The sequence below is a fragment of the Odocoileus virginianus genome, chromosome 17, assembly GCF_023699985.2.
Source record: "Odocoileus virginianus isolate 20LAN1187 ecotype Illinois chromosome 17, Ovbor_1.2, whole genome shotgun sequence".
NCBI lineage: Eukaryota > Metazoa > Chordata > Mammalia > Artiodactyla > Cervidae > Odocoileus > Odocoileus virginianus.
In genome coordinates, this window is record NC_069690.1 from 47,907,656 (window position 1) to 47,920,097 (window position 12,442).

Sequence of the window (12,442 nt, forward strand, 5' to 3'; positions counted from 1 at the left end):
AGTTGGGGACCATGAAATGGGCCCAACTCTTGAGCAGTGGCTCTGGGGCTGGGTCCAAGTCCACCCTTACTTAGGTGGACGGGTGGGAGAAAGCCCCCTTACCCCTCAAGTGCTGGAGCCACTGTCCCTCTTCCGTGCTCCATATTGCAGTTGCTAGTTTTGCTCGATAAGGGGCGGGCAGGACCCTTGGGTAGCTGGTGTGCCCTGGTGGGTGCGTGGGGTATCCAGGGTGAGCGGGGTATCACCGTGGAAGGGCGGGGCTGCCGGGCCCCGCGGCCACCCAAGTGAAGACGGAGCCGCTCACATCACCAATTATTTCGGGGCGTTACGAGCGCCCAGTCAACCCTTCTCTGTTAAGTGCCTATCTCCCACTGCAGCCTGCGCACCTGTGGGCTGCTTTGTATTGTAGAAAGATTCCCGACACCTGTCGGCGGTCACGGAGAAACTCAGCGCGCGTGCGCGGGGAAGGAGGCGCGGCCAGCCCGGAGTCTTGTGCTCCACCCCCGCCCCGCCCCGCCCCGCCCCTGTCCCCTGGGCCCTGCCCCACCCGGGCTCGGCACGGCCTCCGCGCGCACTCTTTTGGTGACCGGCGCGTTCCGTAGCGGGGGCCGGCGTGCAAGGTCGGAGTTCGTGGGGGTGGGGCTGGCGTTATTGCCGCCTTCTCAGCCTCAGGCGTCTTGAGCGTCCCGTGCCTAACGCCGCGTGCCCAGTGTCCCACGCCCCGAGTCCCACGGCCTGCACCCCACGCGCGGGTGTAGTCTGGCTGCCGAAGATGGCCCTGAGCGAGGAGCCGGCCGCGGGCGCCGCTGAGGACCCTGCGGAGGACCCGGTGGAGGATGCGGCGGAGGACGCGGCTCTGGCCTGCGGCGCCGCCCTCGAGTCGTTTGGCGAGAGCGCGGAGACGCGGGAGCTGCTCGGCCGCCTGCCGGCGCTGCTCACTGACCGCTCGGCCCGGGAGGGCGCCCTGGAGCGATTTCGGGGTGCGCACGGGTCGGAGGAGGGGAACAGCGTGCAGGGTGTGCAAGTCTCCTTTCCTGCGGCCCCAGACACGGGCATGCTTAAGAGGTGGACGGCGGTGGGCCTCCACCGTCACGAGTAGGGATGGTGGAGCTCCCCTGGATGGGCTATTTCCCAGTCCTTGTCCCCACCCTGTCCTGGGACCACCGCAAAGCGCAGTTCCTCCGAGACAGCTGTGTGAACGGGGCAGTGGGAGCAGGAGAGGCCCCACCCAGAGCCTCCTCCTCAGCGCCCGTGGCTCTGCCAAGACCGTGCGTGCAGCCCAGCGCAGTAGCGGGGCTACGGGCAGCGCAAGATGCTTAGTCAGACTAGGTTCTCCAGGTTTAGACAGATCCTTGCCGTTGTCTATAACGGATAACTTACAAACGATTCCTTAAGATCCCGTGGTTAGATAACTGTGTAGGGTTTTGTGATTCAGTAAAACCGTCCTTGGGGACCTTTCTAGCTATAGAAATTTCCACATGATTTTGCCTTGGTGCACTCGTGATAACAATTTTTAAGTTTAGGAAGGGCAGTGTGGCCGGCTGAGTAGAAGGAGCACTCCCTTGAGCAACTCCTCCCTGGGTTCGAATCCTGCTCTGCTACTTGGGCTGGTTGCTTGATTGTGCCCGTTTCTCTGGCTGTCTGCTTGGGTTAGCACTGAAAATACTTTGGGCACAGAACTGTCGTGAGGGTGAGGTGAAAATCCAGGGAGCAGTGAAAGCCGGCTTTCCCATTCATGGGGAGTGGTCAGATGTGGAGGTGTGTGAGGCTCATGAGAACTGCCATAGGCCAGGTGGGCGTGGGATCTGATAGGAACGGTCCTAGCTGCTGGGAGGAGGGAGTAGAAACCAGGCTGCCTGGGATTAAGGCCAGAGTATGAGGGGTCTCCCAGGGCACATGGCTTGATGTGTGTGACAGAGGGTGAATGGAAGGTGTGTGTCCTAATGGAGGGGAGAACTCAGCTTGGCTCTCAGCAGGCAGTGAGGGAAGGAAGGAGTGAGGACCTGAGAGGAAGGTGCGTTGAGCACACAGCAGAGGCCGGGGTGGTGTGGCCCTGAGGAGGCGGGTGGTGGGGGGCTCACTCCAGCAGGCCTGTGCTCTTGGGAGCTGCCTGGGAAAGCCCGTATGGGAAAACTTGAGGGTTTCCAGGGCTCATGTTAAGTCTCACGTTTTTCTTTTTAGTAATAATGGACAAATATCAGGAGCAGCCTCACCTGTTGGACCCACACCTAGGTAAGAACAGAAGCTGAGACTTTGATCATTGACAGATAAATTACAGAGGCCTTGGAACAGGTGTGTGCGCGTGCACGTGGTTGTGCACCAGCTGAGACTATCAGGATAAACTGCCCAGGTTGTTCTTGTTAGTTGCAGCCAATAGTAGTAACACCTCCTCCTGGAAGTGAATTTGGGAAGGAGGAAGGTAGTGATAGTAACTTATGTTGAGGGAAACATGGGGTGGTGGTTAGGGTCCCAGCCCTGGGGCTGGACCGCCTGGATTTATGTCCTAGCTCTGCGGCTGAGCTGCTCTATGCCTGAGTCTCCTCACCTGTGATATGTGATCATCAGTGATGCCTGCCCGAGGGGCTGTGGAGATCTCAGATCACCAGAGAGGCACCAACAGTTAGCCTCAGTGTGCACACAGGTGCCTTTGAAAAAGTGGGCTGGTGCTGTGTGTGTTGATTTTTCTTTTTTAAGTAACCAGCAGGTTTTGTGGAAGGTAAGCATTCTGAACTCTCCGCTATCTTGGGCAGAATACATACATTTCATGCCTGTTTGGCTGGGTGGGGATGGAGGGCATGGGTCCATAGTCTCTCATCCAGTTATCCCAAGTCCTTGTCTGAGTTTCTTTCTCAGGAGCCTTTTTTGCCTTGGAAAGTTTCTAGAGCTTGATATTTTAGGAGGGTATGACTCATTCTTGGCCTTTTTTTGGTTTTCTTAAGTGTTTTTATTAAATTTTTTAAAAATCTGAGGATAATTGCTTTGTAAAGTTGTGTTAGTTTCTGCTGTACACCAACATGAATTAGCCATAAGTATGTGCATATATCCCTTTCCTCTTGAGCCTCCGTCTCACCTTGCCTCCCCCCATCCCACCTCTCTAGGTCATCACAGAGCACCAGGCTGGGTTCCCTGCATTATACAGCAGCTTGCCAGTAGCTGTCTGTTTTACGCATGTATATATATGTCAGTGCTCCTGTCTAAATTTGTCCCACCCTCCCCTTCCCCCTCTGTGGCTACAATTCCATTCTCTTCTTATGTTAGGCATTAGCTGGACAATTTTACGCTAAACACTTGCATCTTTTGGTACAGGGGACTTTGCTTCTGGTGTGTTTTTGATCGCATCTCTCCTCTGCCTCCTCCTGGTGTGCCTGTGAACTGGCTATTGAATTTCCAGGAGTGATCCTGTGGGTCCCTAAGCCTTTTCCTTTATAGTTCTACTTTCAGATCTTTGTTTTTGCACAAAGAAGATGTTCTTGAATTGTTTTGACAGTCATTTTTACTTTCTAAGAGTGCTTGTCCTTGGTTGGGTGAATTTCACAGTTGTCTTACTGGTCAGGTTTTCCTCCTTGGGGAATACATGCCTGGCTGCTGTGTCCCTCGGCCCCGTGGTGAGGGGAGTCTGGTGGCCCCACGGGGAGGGTCCCGTAGTGGTCTTCCTAACCCAGAATTCCCTTTTGAGTCAGGCGCCGAGGCTGGCTTCCAGCTCTAAGCCCTTCAACCTACTGTCTTTGGGATACCTCCATCCAGGAGAGCTTTGTGTGATGATGGAATGTTCTAGATCTGTGCTGTCTGTCTGGTAAGGTCGCCACTAGGTACATGTGGCTGTTGAGCACTTGAAATATGGCTCATATGTCTGAGGAACTGAATTTTGTCTTATTTTGTCTTATTTTTTTGTTTTCTTTGAATTTTAAAATTTAAGTTTAAAACCCCAGATGTGGCCAGTGGACTGTATTCTCCACTCTCGAGTAAGCCTTTAGTCTTCTGCCTGGATTGGCACAGGGCTGTGGTCTGGAGACCTTGGACCACTCCTGTTTTCAGCCCCACCTCCGTTCTGTCCTGAGCTGTCCCTGGCACCTCAGGCCGCTGGCCTCAAGCTGTGGCACAGGAGCTGCTGCTGTGCTTTCTTTCCCTGGGTGGCTCAGTTACAGCGTGCTGTCTGAAGTCTCCTGGCTACTGTTTCTTCTCCTCTTCTCCTTTTCCTTGTGGATTTGTTTCTCTTTGTTGATGTACTGGCGTTTGGAGGGGGCGTTGCTCAGGGGACCACTGGAGTCATCGGCTTTCACCATCCTCTGTCCACGGTGAGGGCTGTGCTGTCTGAGTCCCTCTGAGCCAAGCCCTGGCTGCTCTCTACTCGTCCCCAGGTTCTCCTTTTTCCTCTGGGGTCAGCTTTTCCTTGTAATTTGATCTTTTCATCTTGTTGGTTCTGCCCATGTTTCAGACCAAATGGATGCAGACAAGGGCTCCTCTGCTTCTGTTGTAAGTTGGAGCATTTTCATCTGGGCTTTTCCTAAATGGGATTCTGATAGGCAGCTCCTTATGGGGCAGATTTTCTCTTAAAATCTGTCATCTGACTTTGAGTTGGTAGAGAATTCTCTTATCACATTGAGGATATTCCAGATGCCAGAATGAAGGCCTTTATCTAGGGCACTCCTGTCTCCTCTGGAGAGTCCTTCGTCTACCTAAGGGTTGGCTTGGAGCTTGGTCCCAGTGGAGAGAGTCTGGGGCTGCATTTATTGTAGACCCTTCCCCACCTTGGGCTGCACTGTGCCTCCTGAGTTGGGCTCTCCTTGGTTCTGTGTGTGGGCATCTATAAAGTGGGCTTCTCCGCCTGTTTAATTTGGAGCTGGCTTTTTCCCAGAAGTCTTTACATCTGCTCTGTCTCCATTCTTGCCATTGGTCAGGACTTTCGTTTTGTGCAACTGTGCTTTTATTTTACTCGCTCTTAGGAAAAAGAGGAAGCAGATGTGTGTGGACTCCTGTTTTGTCCAGTTTTGTACTCTTCCAAGTAGCCTAAACATCCTTAACGCACCTCTGCACAATTTAAAGTTTCAGGAAGTGGAAGTGCTACGCTTTTGATTTGTTGTTTCAGTCCTCTCCAACTCTTTGCGACCCCCATGGACTGAAGCGTGGGGGCACACCAGGCTTCCCTGTCCTTTACTGTCTCCTGGAGTTTGCTCAGACTCATGTCCATCGAGTCGGTGATGCCATCCAACCATCTCATCCCTTTTGCCCCCTGCTCCTCCTTCCCTCATCTTTCCCAGCATCAAGGTCTTTTCCAGTGAGTCAGCTCTTCGCACCAGGTGGCCAAAGTTTTGGAGCTTCAGCTTCAGCATCAGTCCTTCTAATGAATATCCAGGGTTGATTTCCTTTAGCATTAACTGGTTTGATCAGTCAGTTTGGGCTTTTGATACTTAACTTCAAATTCAACTTACGTTTTTAACAGTGTGTATCATTGCCAAGATGAGATTTGAATATCTGAAGTCTTTACCAACATAAAGTTATCTATTAAAGGCGATAAAGGCATCATGTGCTTTTATTTTGCATTTTGTTTCCTAGTGAGGACGAATTTTTTTTTTAACATTTATTATTACATTTGCACAATACTTTTCCCCTTTGTGAACTGTCCGTTCATACTCATTTAATGTATTTACCTTGTTCTAAATGATTTTTAATGATTCAGTGTAATCATCACAATAGCTTCATAATACCTATGGAAGGTCGTTATTTTTAAAACTTTGGAGGTGTAGCCAGTTAACAACTTGTGATAGTTCCAGGTGCACAGCAGAGCAAGGCAGCCATGTATATAAAGTGTATCCATTCTCCCCCAAACTCCCCTCCCATCCAGGCTGTCACATAACATTGAACCACGTTCCCTGTGTTCGTACAGTAGATTCTTTTTGGTTATCCATCTTCGTTTTAGACCCTTAGGTCTTCACCTGCATACCCTGTATTGCAAGGCAGATTCTTAACCACTGGGCCACCAGGAAAGTCCTGGTTGTTCATCTTAAGTATGGCAGTGTGTACATGTGGATATCTCAAGCTCCCTAACTATCCCTTCCCCCTACCCTTCCCTCCCTGGTAACAGTAAGTTCCTTCTCTAAGTCTGGGAGTCTGTTTCTGTTTTGTAAATAATTTCATTTGTATCATTTCTTTTTAGATTCCGCATATAAGGGATGTCATATGTTTCTGTTTCTCTGACTGACTTCACTCAGTATGATAATCTCTAGGTCCATCCATATTTCAGCAAATGGCATTATTTTGTCCTTTTTTATGATATGTCTAGTAACTTTTGAGTGGCTGATTGACACTGTGATTTTTATGTTGGTTGGTTTTAAGGTTTTTGTCTTTAAAGAGTGAAGTTTGGCCAACAGTTTAGTTAATTGCATATCATGTATATCCTTTCAATCCTTTTTAAGTTTTGTTAGGGCAGATATAGCTTTTTCTCTTTTTTTTCTAATTTAGTCTTACTACTAAGTAAAGAATTTTCTGGAATGTCTGCTGGTTTCTCTGGGTGTTCAACAAGGACTCTGCACTCTGGCCTGATGGAGTCTGAATGTCAGCCCTGTATGGGCTATGGGAACTCTGCCTTAGAGCTTTCTGGCAGTTCTTACCTAGCCTCGTGGACTCGAACCACTGTGCATGTGAAGATTCACCCAAAGGTTTGAGGGGACCTTTCAGACTTCCACAGCTCGTTTTCTGCTTAGGTTCTTCTGGCATGTTGCCCTGCAAATTTCAGCTAAAGCAGCCTGTGCTCTGCTTGAGTCCCCCTTCTCTGCAGTGGGTTCTAAAAATTATTTTCTAGTGGACGGGCTGGGCAGCTGTAGAGTCCAGTTGGTTGGTTATAAGGTGTTGTCATCTTGCTGCCTGAAAATACTGAGTTGGCCAAAAAGTGCATTTGGTTTTTTCCATAAGTGGGCTCTAGTAGTGCTTAGTTGTCTTTAACTTCATTTGAAACAATTTTGTTAGATTATATTGTGACAGCTGTCATATTGGCATGCATTTAAAAAAATTTTTTTATCAAAATTGGTGTTTTTATGTAGCCATTTTAATAATGAAGATGGAAGAAGAAAAGCAACATTTTTGGCATATTATGCTTATTATTTCAAGAAAGGTACGTGGTGGAAATAAAAACAAAGGTTTGGGTAGTGTATGGAGAAGGGACTGTGACTAATCTGTCAGAAATGGTTTGTGAAGTCTCATGCTGGAGATTTCTCACTGCACAGTGCTCTTGGTCAGGTAGACCGGTTGAAGTTGAGAGCAATCAAACTGAGACATTGAGAACAATCCGTGTTATACCATGTGGGAGATAGCTGACATACTCAAAATATCCAAATCAAGTGTTGAAAATCATTTGCATTTATTTTCTTATATCATTAAATAATCTACAATGTTGAAAAAAAATCATTTGCACCGGCTTGGTTATGTAATTGCTTTGTTTGGGTTCCAGATAAGTTGCGGATAAACTTTCTTGACCATATTTCTGCATGTGATACTCTACTGAAACATAATGAAATTGTTCTGTTTTTAAAAACAAATTGTGATGGGCAGTGAAGTGGATGCTGTACAGTAATGTGGAACAAAAGAGATTATGGGGTGAGTGAACTTAAATGAACCACACCAAAGGCCGGTCTTCATCCAAAGGAGGTGATGCTGTATTTATGGTGGGATTGGAAGGAAGTCCTTTCTTAATGAGCTTTTTCTGGAAAGCCAAACAATTAATTCTAACAAGTACTGCTCCCAGTTAGACCTACTGAAAGCAGCACTGGATGAAAAGCATCTGGAATTAGTCCACAGAAAACATAATCTTCCACTGGGATAACACAAGGTTGCATGTTTCTTTGATGATCTGGCAAAAACTGTTATAGCTTGGCTGGGATGTTCTAATGCATCCGCCATATTCAAGAGACAACTGCACCTTTTTCTTGAAAAAAATTTATTTTTAACTTGTGCTGGGTCTTTGTTGCTGCACAGGCTTTTCTCTACTTGTGGTGCTTGGGCTTCTCATTGCAGTGGCTTCTGTTGTTGTAGAGCATGGGCTCTAGGGCGCATGGGCTTCAGTAGTTGTGAATCTTGGCTTGAGAGCACAGGCTCAGTAGTTGTGGTGTGCGGGCTTAGTTGCTCTGTGGATTGTGGGATCTTCCTGGATCAGAGATCAAACCTGTGTCTCCTGCATTGGCAGTCAGATTCTTTACTGCTGAGCCACCAGGGAAGCCTCAACATTGCACCTTTGGATTTCTGTTTATTTCAAAGGTCTTTACAAAATTCTCCTGATGGAAAAGATTTAATTCCCTGGAAGGCTGTAAAAGGCACCTGGAACAGTTCTTTGCCCCAGAAGATACAGAGTTTTGGGAAGATGGAATTATGAAGTTGCCTGAAACATGGCAAAATGTAGTGGAACAAAATGGTGAATGTGTTACTCAATAAAATCCTTGGTGACAATGAAAAACATGTCTTTTATTTTTACTTGAAAACCAAAGGAACTTTTTGGCCAACCCAGTACAATTGTTGGGTTGTCTAATTGTTGGTGGTGGTAAGGTAGTTCCATATCAATTATTCTTTATAACTGGAAGCGGAAATCCTTTTAATCCTTTTTCTTCTGTCTTATTATGTTGTTTAGAACCAAATTGTTCTAAACATAGTAGTTGTAGAGGTGTCTTCTGTAAAGCATGGTATTAGATATTGATTTGAGACAGAGTAATAATAAAAAATATTTTCCCTGCATTTAAAAAGCAGGAATGAATGTTATATTAACTCTATTCCCCTTTTAGAAACTGAAGGTGAAACTTTTTCTTTTGCTATGTTGACACTTGGATTATAGAGATTTACTAATATTAAACTTTTCTGATATTTCTAAGTAGCTCTTTTTCCTTTGGGCATTTTGTTTTAGTGTCATGTTAATATTTAATAGCAAATATTTTACATTTGTTTTTCCCTAGAATGGATGCTGAACTTGTTGTTGGAATTTGTGCAAGATAAGACATCTCCGGCAGACCTTGCACATCTGGCTTTTAAATTTCTTTACATCATCTCCAAGGTAATATTTAGATAGCACATTGTAGCTGACAAAACACTTTCTTGATATACTTGGTCCAGAGGTACCTTCCAAAATGTTATCAGGAAAGATGGTTCTCACACCAAAGTGGGTTTCATCGTTTCTCTTTTTACCATGTGCTGGGGATCAGATGTTAGTGACCCAGGGGATCCTTTGGCTGCCACAGCACTTTTCAGCATTGTTTTCAGCGTCTTGCACTTGAATGGATCAGGCATCAGCTAGCCAGAAAGGGAGGGAGAGGATATATGTACACATACATACATGTATATATATGTGAGTAACTGAGAAAAGTTTCCTATGAGGAGAAAGCAAACAAAGTTGAAAGCATAAATGCTTCTCAGCGGTGAATGTGCAGATGGCTTTCTGGGGATCTCGTAGGATGCAGATTCTGAGTTAAGTGGGTCTGGGATGAGGCCTGATACTCTGCATTCTTGCAGGCTCCCAGGAGATGTGTGTGCTGGCATGTAGGCCTATCATGGGAGAGACTCGGCCCTCTTGGCTGGGGCTTTTTCTCTGTGGGGCCTGCTGTGTGGTAGAGAGAGGCCTTCGTGCATACTCCTTGCCCTCGGTTGAGTGCAGGGTCTCCTGAAGGTGTAGTGCCACGTTTCACAGAAGCCTTAATGAATTTGGCACCTTTTGGGTTCTCGAGGACTTATTCCTCATAATTAAGGTAGAAGCAAAACTTGTTAGTATGTAACATACCTGTATGTCTGATGAGTCAAGATTGGTTGGTCAGATTGGGACAGAACATGTTTCTGAAATGATTTATTTATTTTTTATTTTTTTTCTGAAATGATTTAAATGATTTAAGAAGTAAAGGTGGCTTTCTTATTTAGTCTTACTGAGTTGTATCACTGTAATATGTAATTTTCTTTGGTCATTGGGTGGCATAGGTGGTGGTTTTTGATAATAGAGAAGTAATCTTGCTACTTTCTGTATTTGCTAATTATATAATTCAGTATCTTTTTATTTGATAGGTTCGAGGATATAAAACATTTCTTCGTTTATTTCCACATGAAGTGGCTGATGTGCACCCTGTTTTAGACATGTTTACAAATCAGAATCCTAAAGACCATGAAGTAAGTGCCCCTTTCCTTCCCCCACCCCCCGCTGATTCCTTGGTTTGCCTGCTTCTATACTGGTAGGTTCTGTTCCTGTTCAATTTTATCTTGTGTTATTTTGTGTCATTCCCTCTTTTTTCATTTGTTCCTTTGATTTTCTCTTTTTAATGTATGTTGCTTTAAATTATTTTCTTTTCAAAATGCCCTTTATAAAGAAAACTATACCCTGAATATGGTGTGATGATAACTATGTTACTATCCACAATTTTTTTTAACTTCAAATAGAACTATGTTGGGGGTCCCCAGAACCACCCCAAGTTTAGTGATTCCCTAGGACCACTACAAGAACTGGCATCTAGTTATCCTCATGGCTGTGACTCACTCCAACAAAATCAGCAGAGGGAGAAGGCATATGGGGTCAAGTCCAGAGGAAACCAGGCATGAGCTTCCAGAGTCTTCTCTCCATTGGGTCACCCAAGGCGCTTGTGATTTCCCACATCACCAAGCTGTGAGAACACATGAGGTGTCCAACAGGAAGATCACAGGGCCAGCACCCACGATTTCTATGAGGCTGGTCATGTGGGTATTCTGCCAGGCACATACTAAAACACAGAAGGCGAGCAGGTGTTCGGCATGAGCCACACGGTGTGTGCCAACGGCCTGAGCACAGGGTGACCCTCATCAGTTAGGACACAGTGGGAGTGTTCCCACAGTTCAGGCTCCCAGGTGGCTGCCGATGGCCAGCCTTGCAGCTGTGTGTGCTGCAGGGTGCTCTTGAGCGCAGACTCGTTCAGAAGGGCACATGCGTTGTAACTTCAGACTCAGGAAATCGTCTTGCTGTGTATGTGGTCTGCTCGCCTCTGTTTCTCTTGCCTCTGATAGGGAGTCTGGAGCCAAAGCGGAATCTTGTTTTGTTGACTCCTCTGTGACAAGAAGTTGAGAATTTCTTTCTTTACTCTTAAAGTCTTCTGTTTTTTTTATCTTTTACTCTGTTTTCCATTTTTCTTGAAATGCTGATTGCATGCTGAAGGGTGCCAGGGATAAGAAGCCATTACACTGACATGTTACTGATTTTTATTTGTTCGTTGTGCTGTTTTTCTTGCCTACCGAGGTAGCAGCCAGGCTGCGTGCCAGAGGTCGTGTGGTAGAGCATTGTGTGTGTGGAGTCCTGGGTGGGCGCTGAGCAGGAGGGGCGGTGGGACCACGTGGATGCCCTCCACACAGGAATCCTGTCGCTTTATCTCGGCCCCATAGACCTGGGAGACCCGCTACATGCTGCTTCTCTGGCTCTCTGTGACCTGCCTGATCCCGTTTGATTTTTCCCGCCTCGACGGAAACCTCCTCTCTCAGCCCGGGCAAGAGCGAGCATCCACCATGGACCGTATCCTCCAGGTAGCAGAGGTGAGTGTGGCTCTGCGGTAATGAGCCACTGACTAGTATCTTTCTCGTGCCATCCTGCCATTGGGACTTAATTAGGTACACTTGTAACGCTTGGATATTTCTTCAGCTGTTGTCACTCTTTTTCAGTGAGGTGGAATTCCATTTCATGACTTAACATGAAACTGATAATTCTTATAGGGATCAGGATGAATTATTTCAGCAAATCTCATTTCTCTGTAGATAATACAGATACTCTGATGATAGCAAAAAAGGGGTTTCGGGGGCAGTGATAAGAAAAAGGCCCATTTAAAATTTAATTTTTAGCACTGTGTAAGTAATACATGATCATCGTAGGAAAATCAGAAAGTAAAGCAGGAAAAATATCAAAGTGAAATCTCTCAACTACTAGTGTTGAGAAATAACACTTGTATTTTTTTTTTTCTTCAAGGTTCTCCTGATGCATGCATTGTGTGTGTAGATATAGGTTTTTGTATATTCTGCTGTGGAAAATATTAACCTAAACTTAAATGACTTAACACAGCCCACGTTCTTCATCTCACAGTTACTGTGAATCAGGAAATCTGGCCGTGGCCTTGCTGGGCCCTCTCTCAAGGTCTCCCCAGGCTGCGGGCTGAGCTCACCTGGGACAGGTCCGCTTCCAAGCTCTCATGGTTGTTGGCAGCGCCCCCCCCCCCCCCCCAACAGTGGTGGCTTACTCTGTGAAAACCAGCAAGGGGCAGGGTCTGTAGCAAGGCAGAGGTCACACTAGCGTGTGACCTCATCGTGGAAGTGACATCCTATCTCCTGCCAATTTCTCTTGGTTAGAAGCAAGTCATCATGTCCAACCCACATGGGAGGGATTACACAGGGCGTGGGGCACTGGTGGGCAGGACCAGGGTCCATCTTAGAACTCGCCTGCCACACTTAAACTAAGCTGCTCTGGGTGCCTGCT

At 46.7% G+C, this 12,442-nt stretch overlaps 1 protein-coding gene across 1 annotated transcript in view; it reads left to right on the plus strand.

Moving 5' to 3' along the window:
- The first annotated feature begins 612 nt into the window (after window positions 1-612).
- The window catches only part of TBCD (tubulin folding cofactor D), a 142,582-nt gene continuing 130,752 nt past the window's right edge, over window positions 613-12,442 (plus strand). The window contains exons 1-5 of the mRNA XM_020907279.2: window positions 613-980; window positions 2,182-2,232; window positions 8,934-9,031; window positions 10,027-10,128; window positions 11,365-11,511. Of these exons, the coding sequence (XP_020762938.2) occupies window positions 773-980; window positions 2,182-2,232; window positions 8,934-9,031; window positions 10,027-10,128; window positions 11,365-11,511 (606 nt within the window). The 5' untranslated portion in view covers window positions 613-772. The remainder of the gene's footprint in view (window positions 981-2,181; window positions 2,233-8,933; window positions 9,032-10,026; window positions 10,129-11,364; window positions 11,512-12,442) is intronic.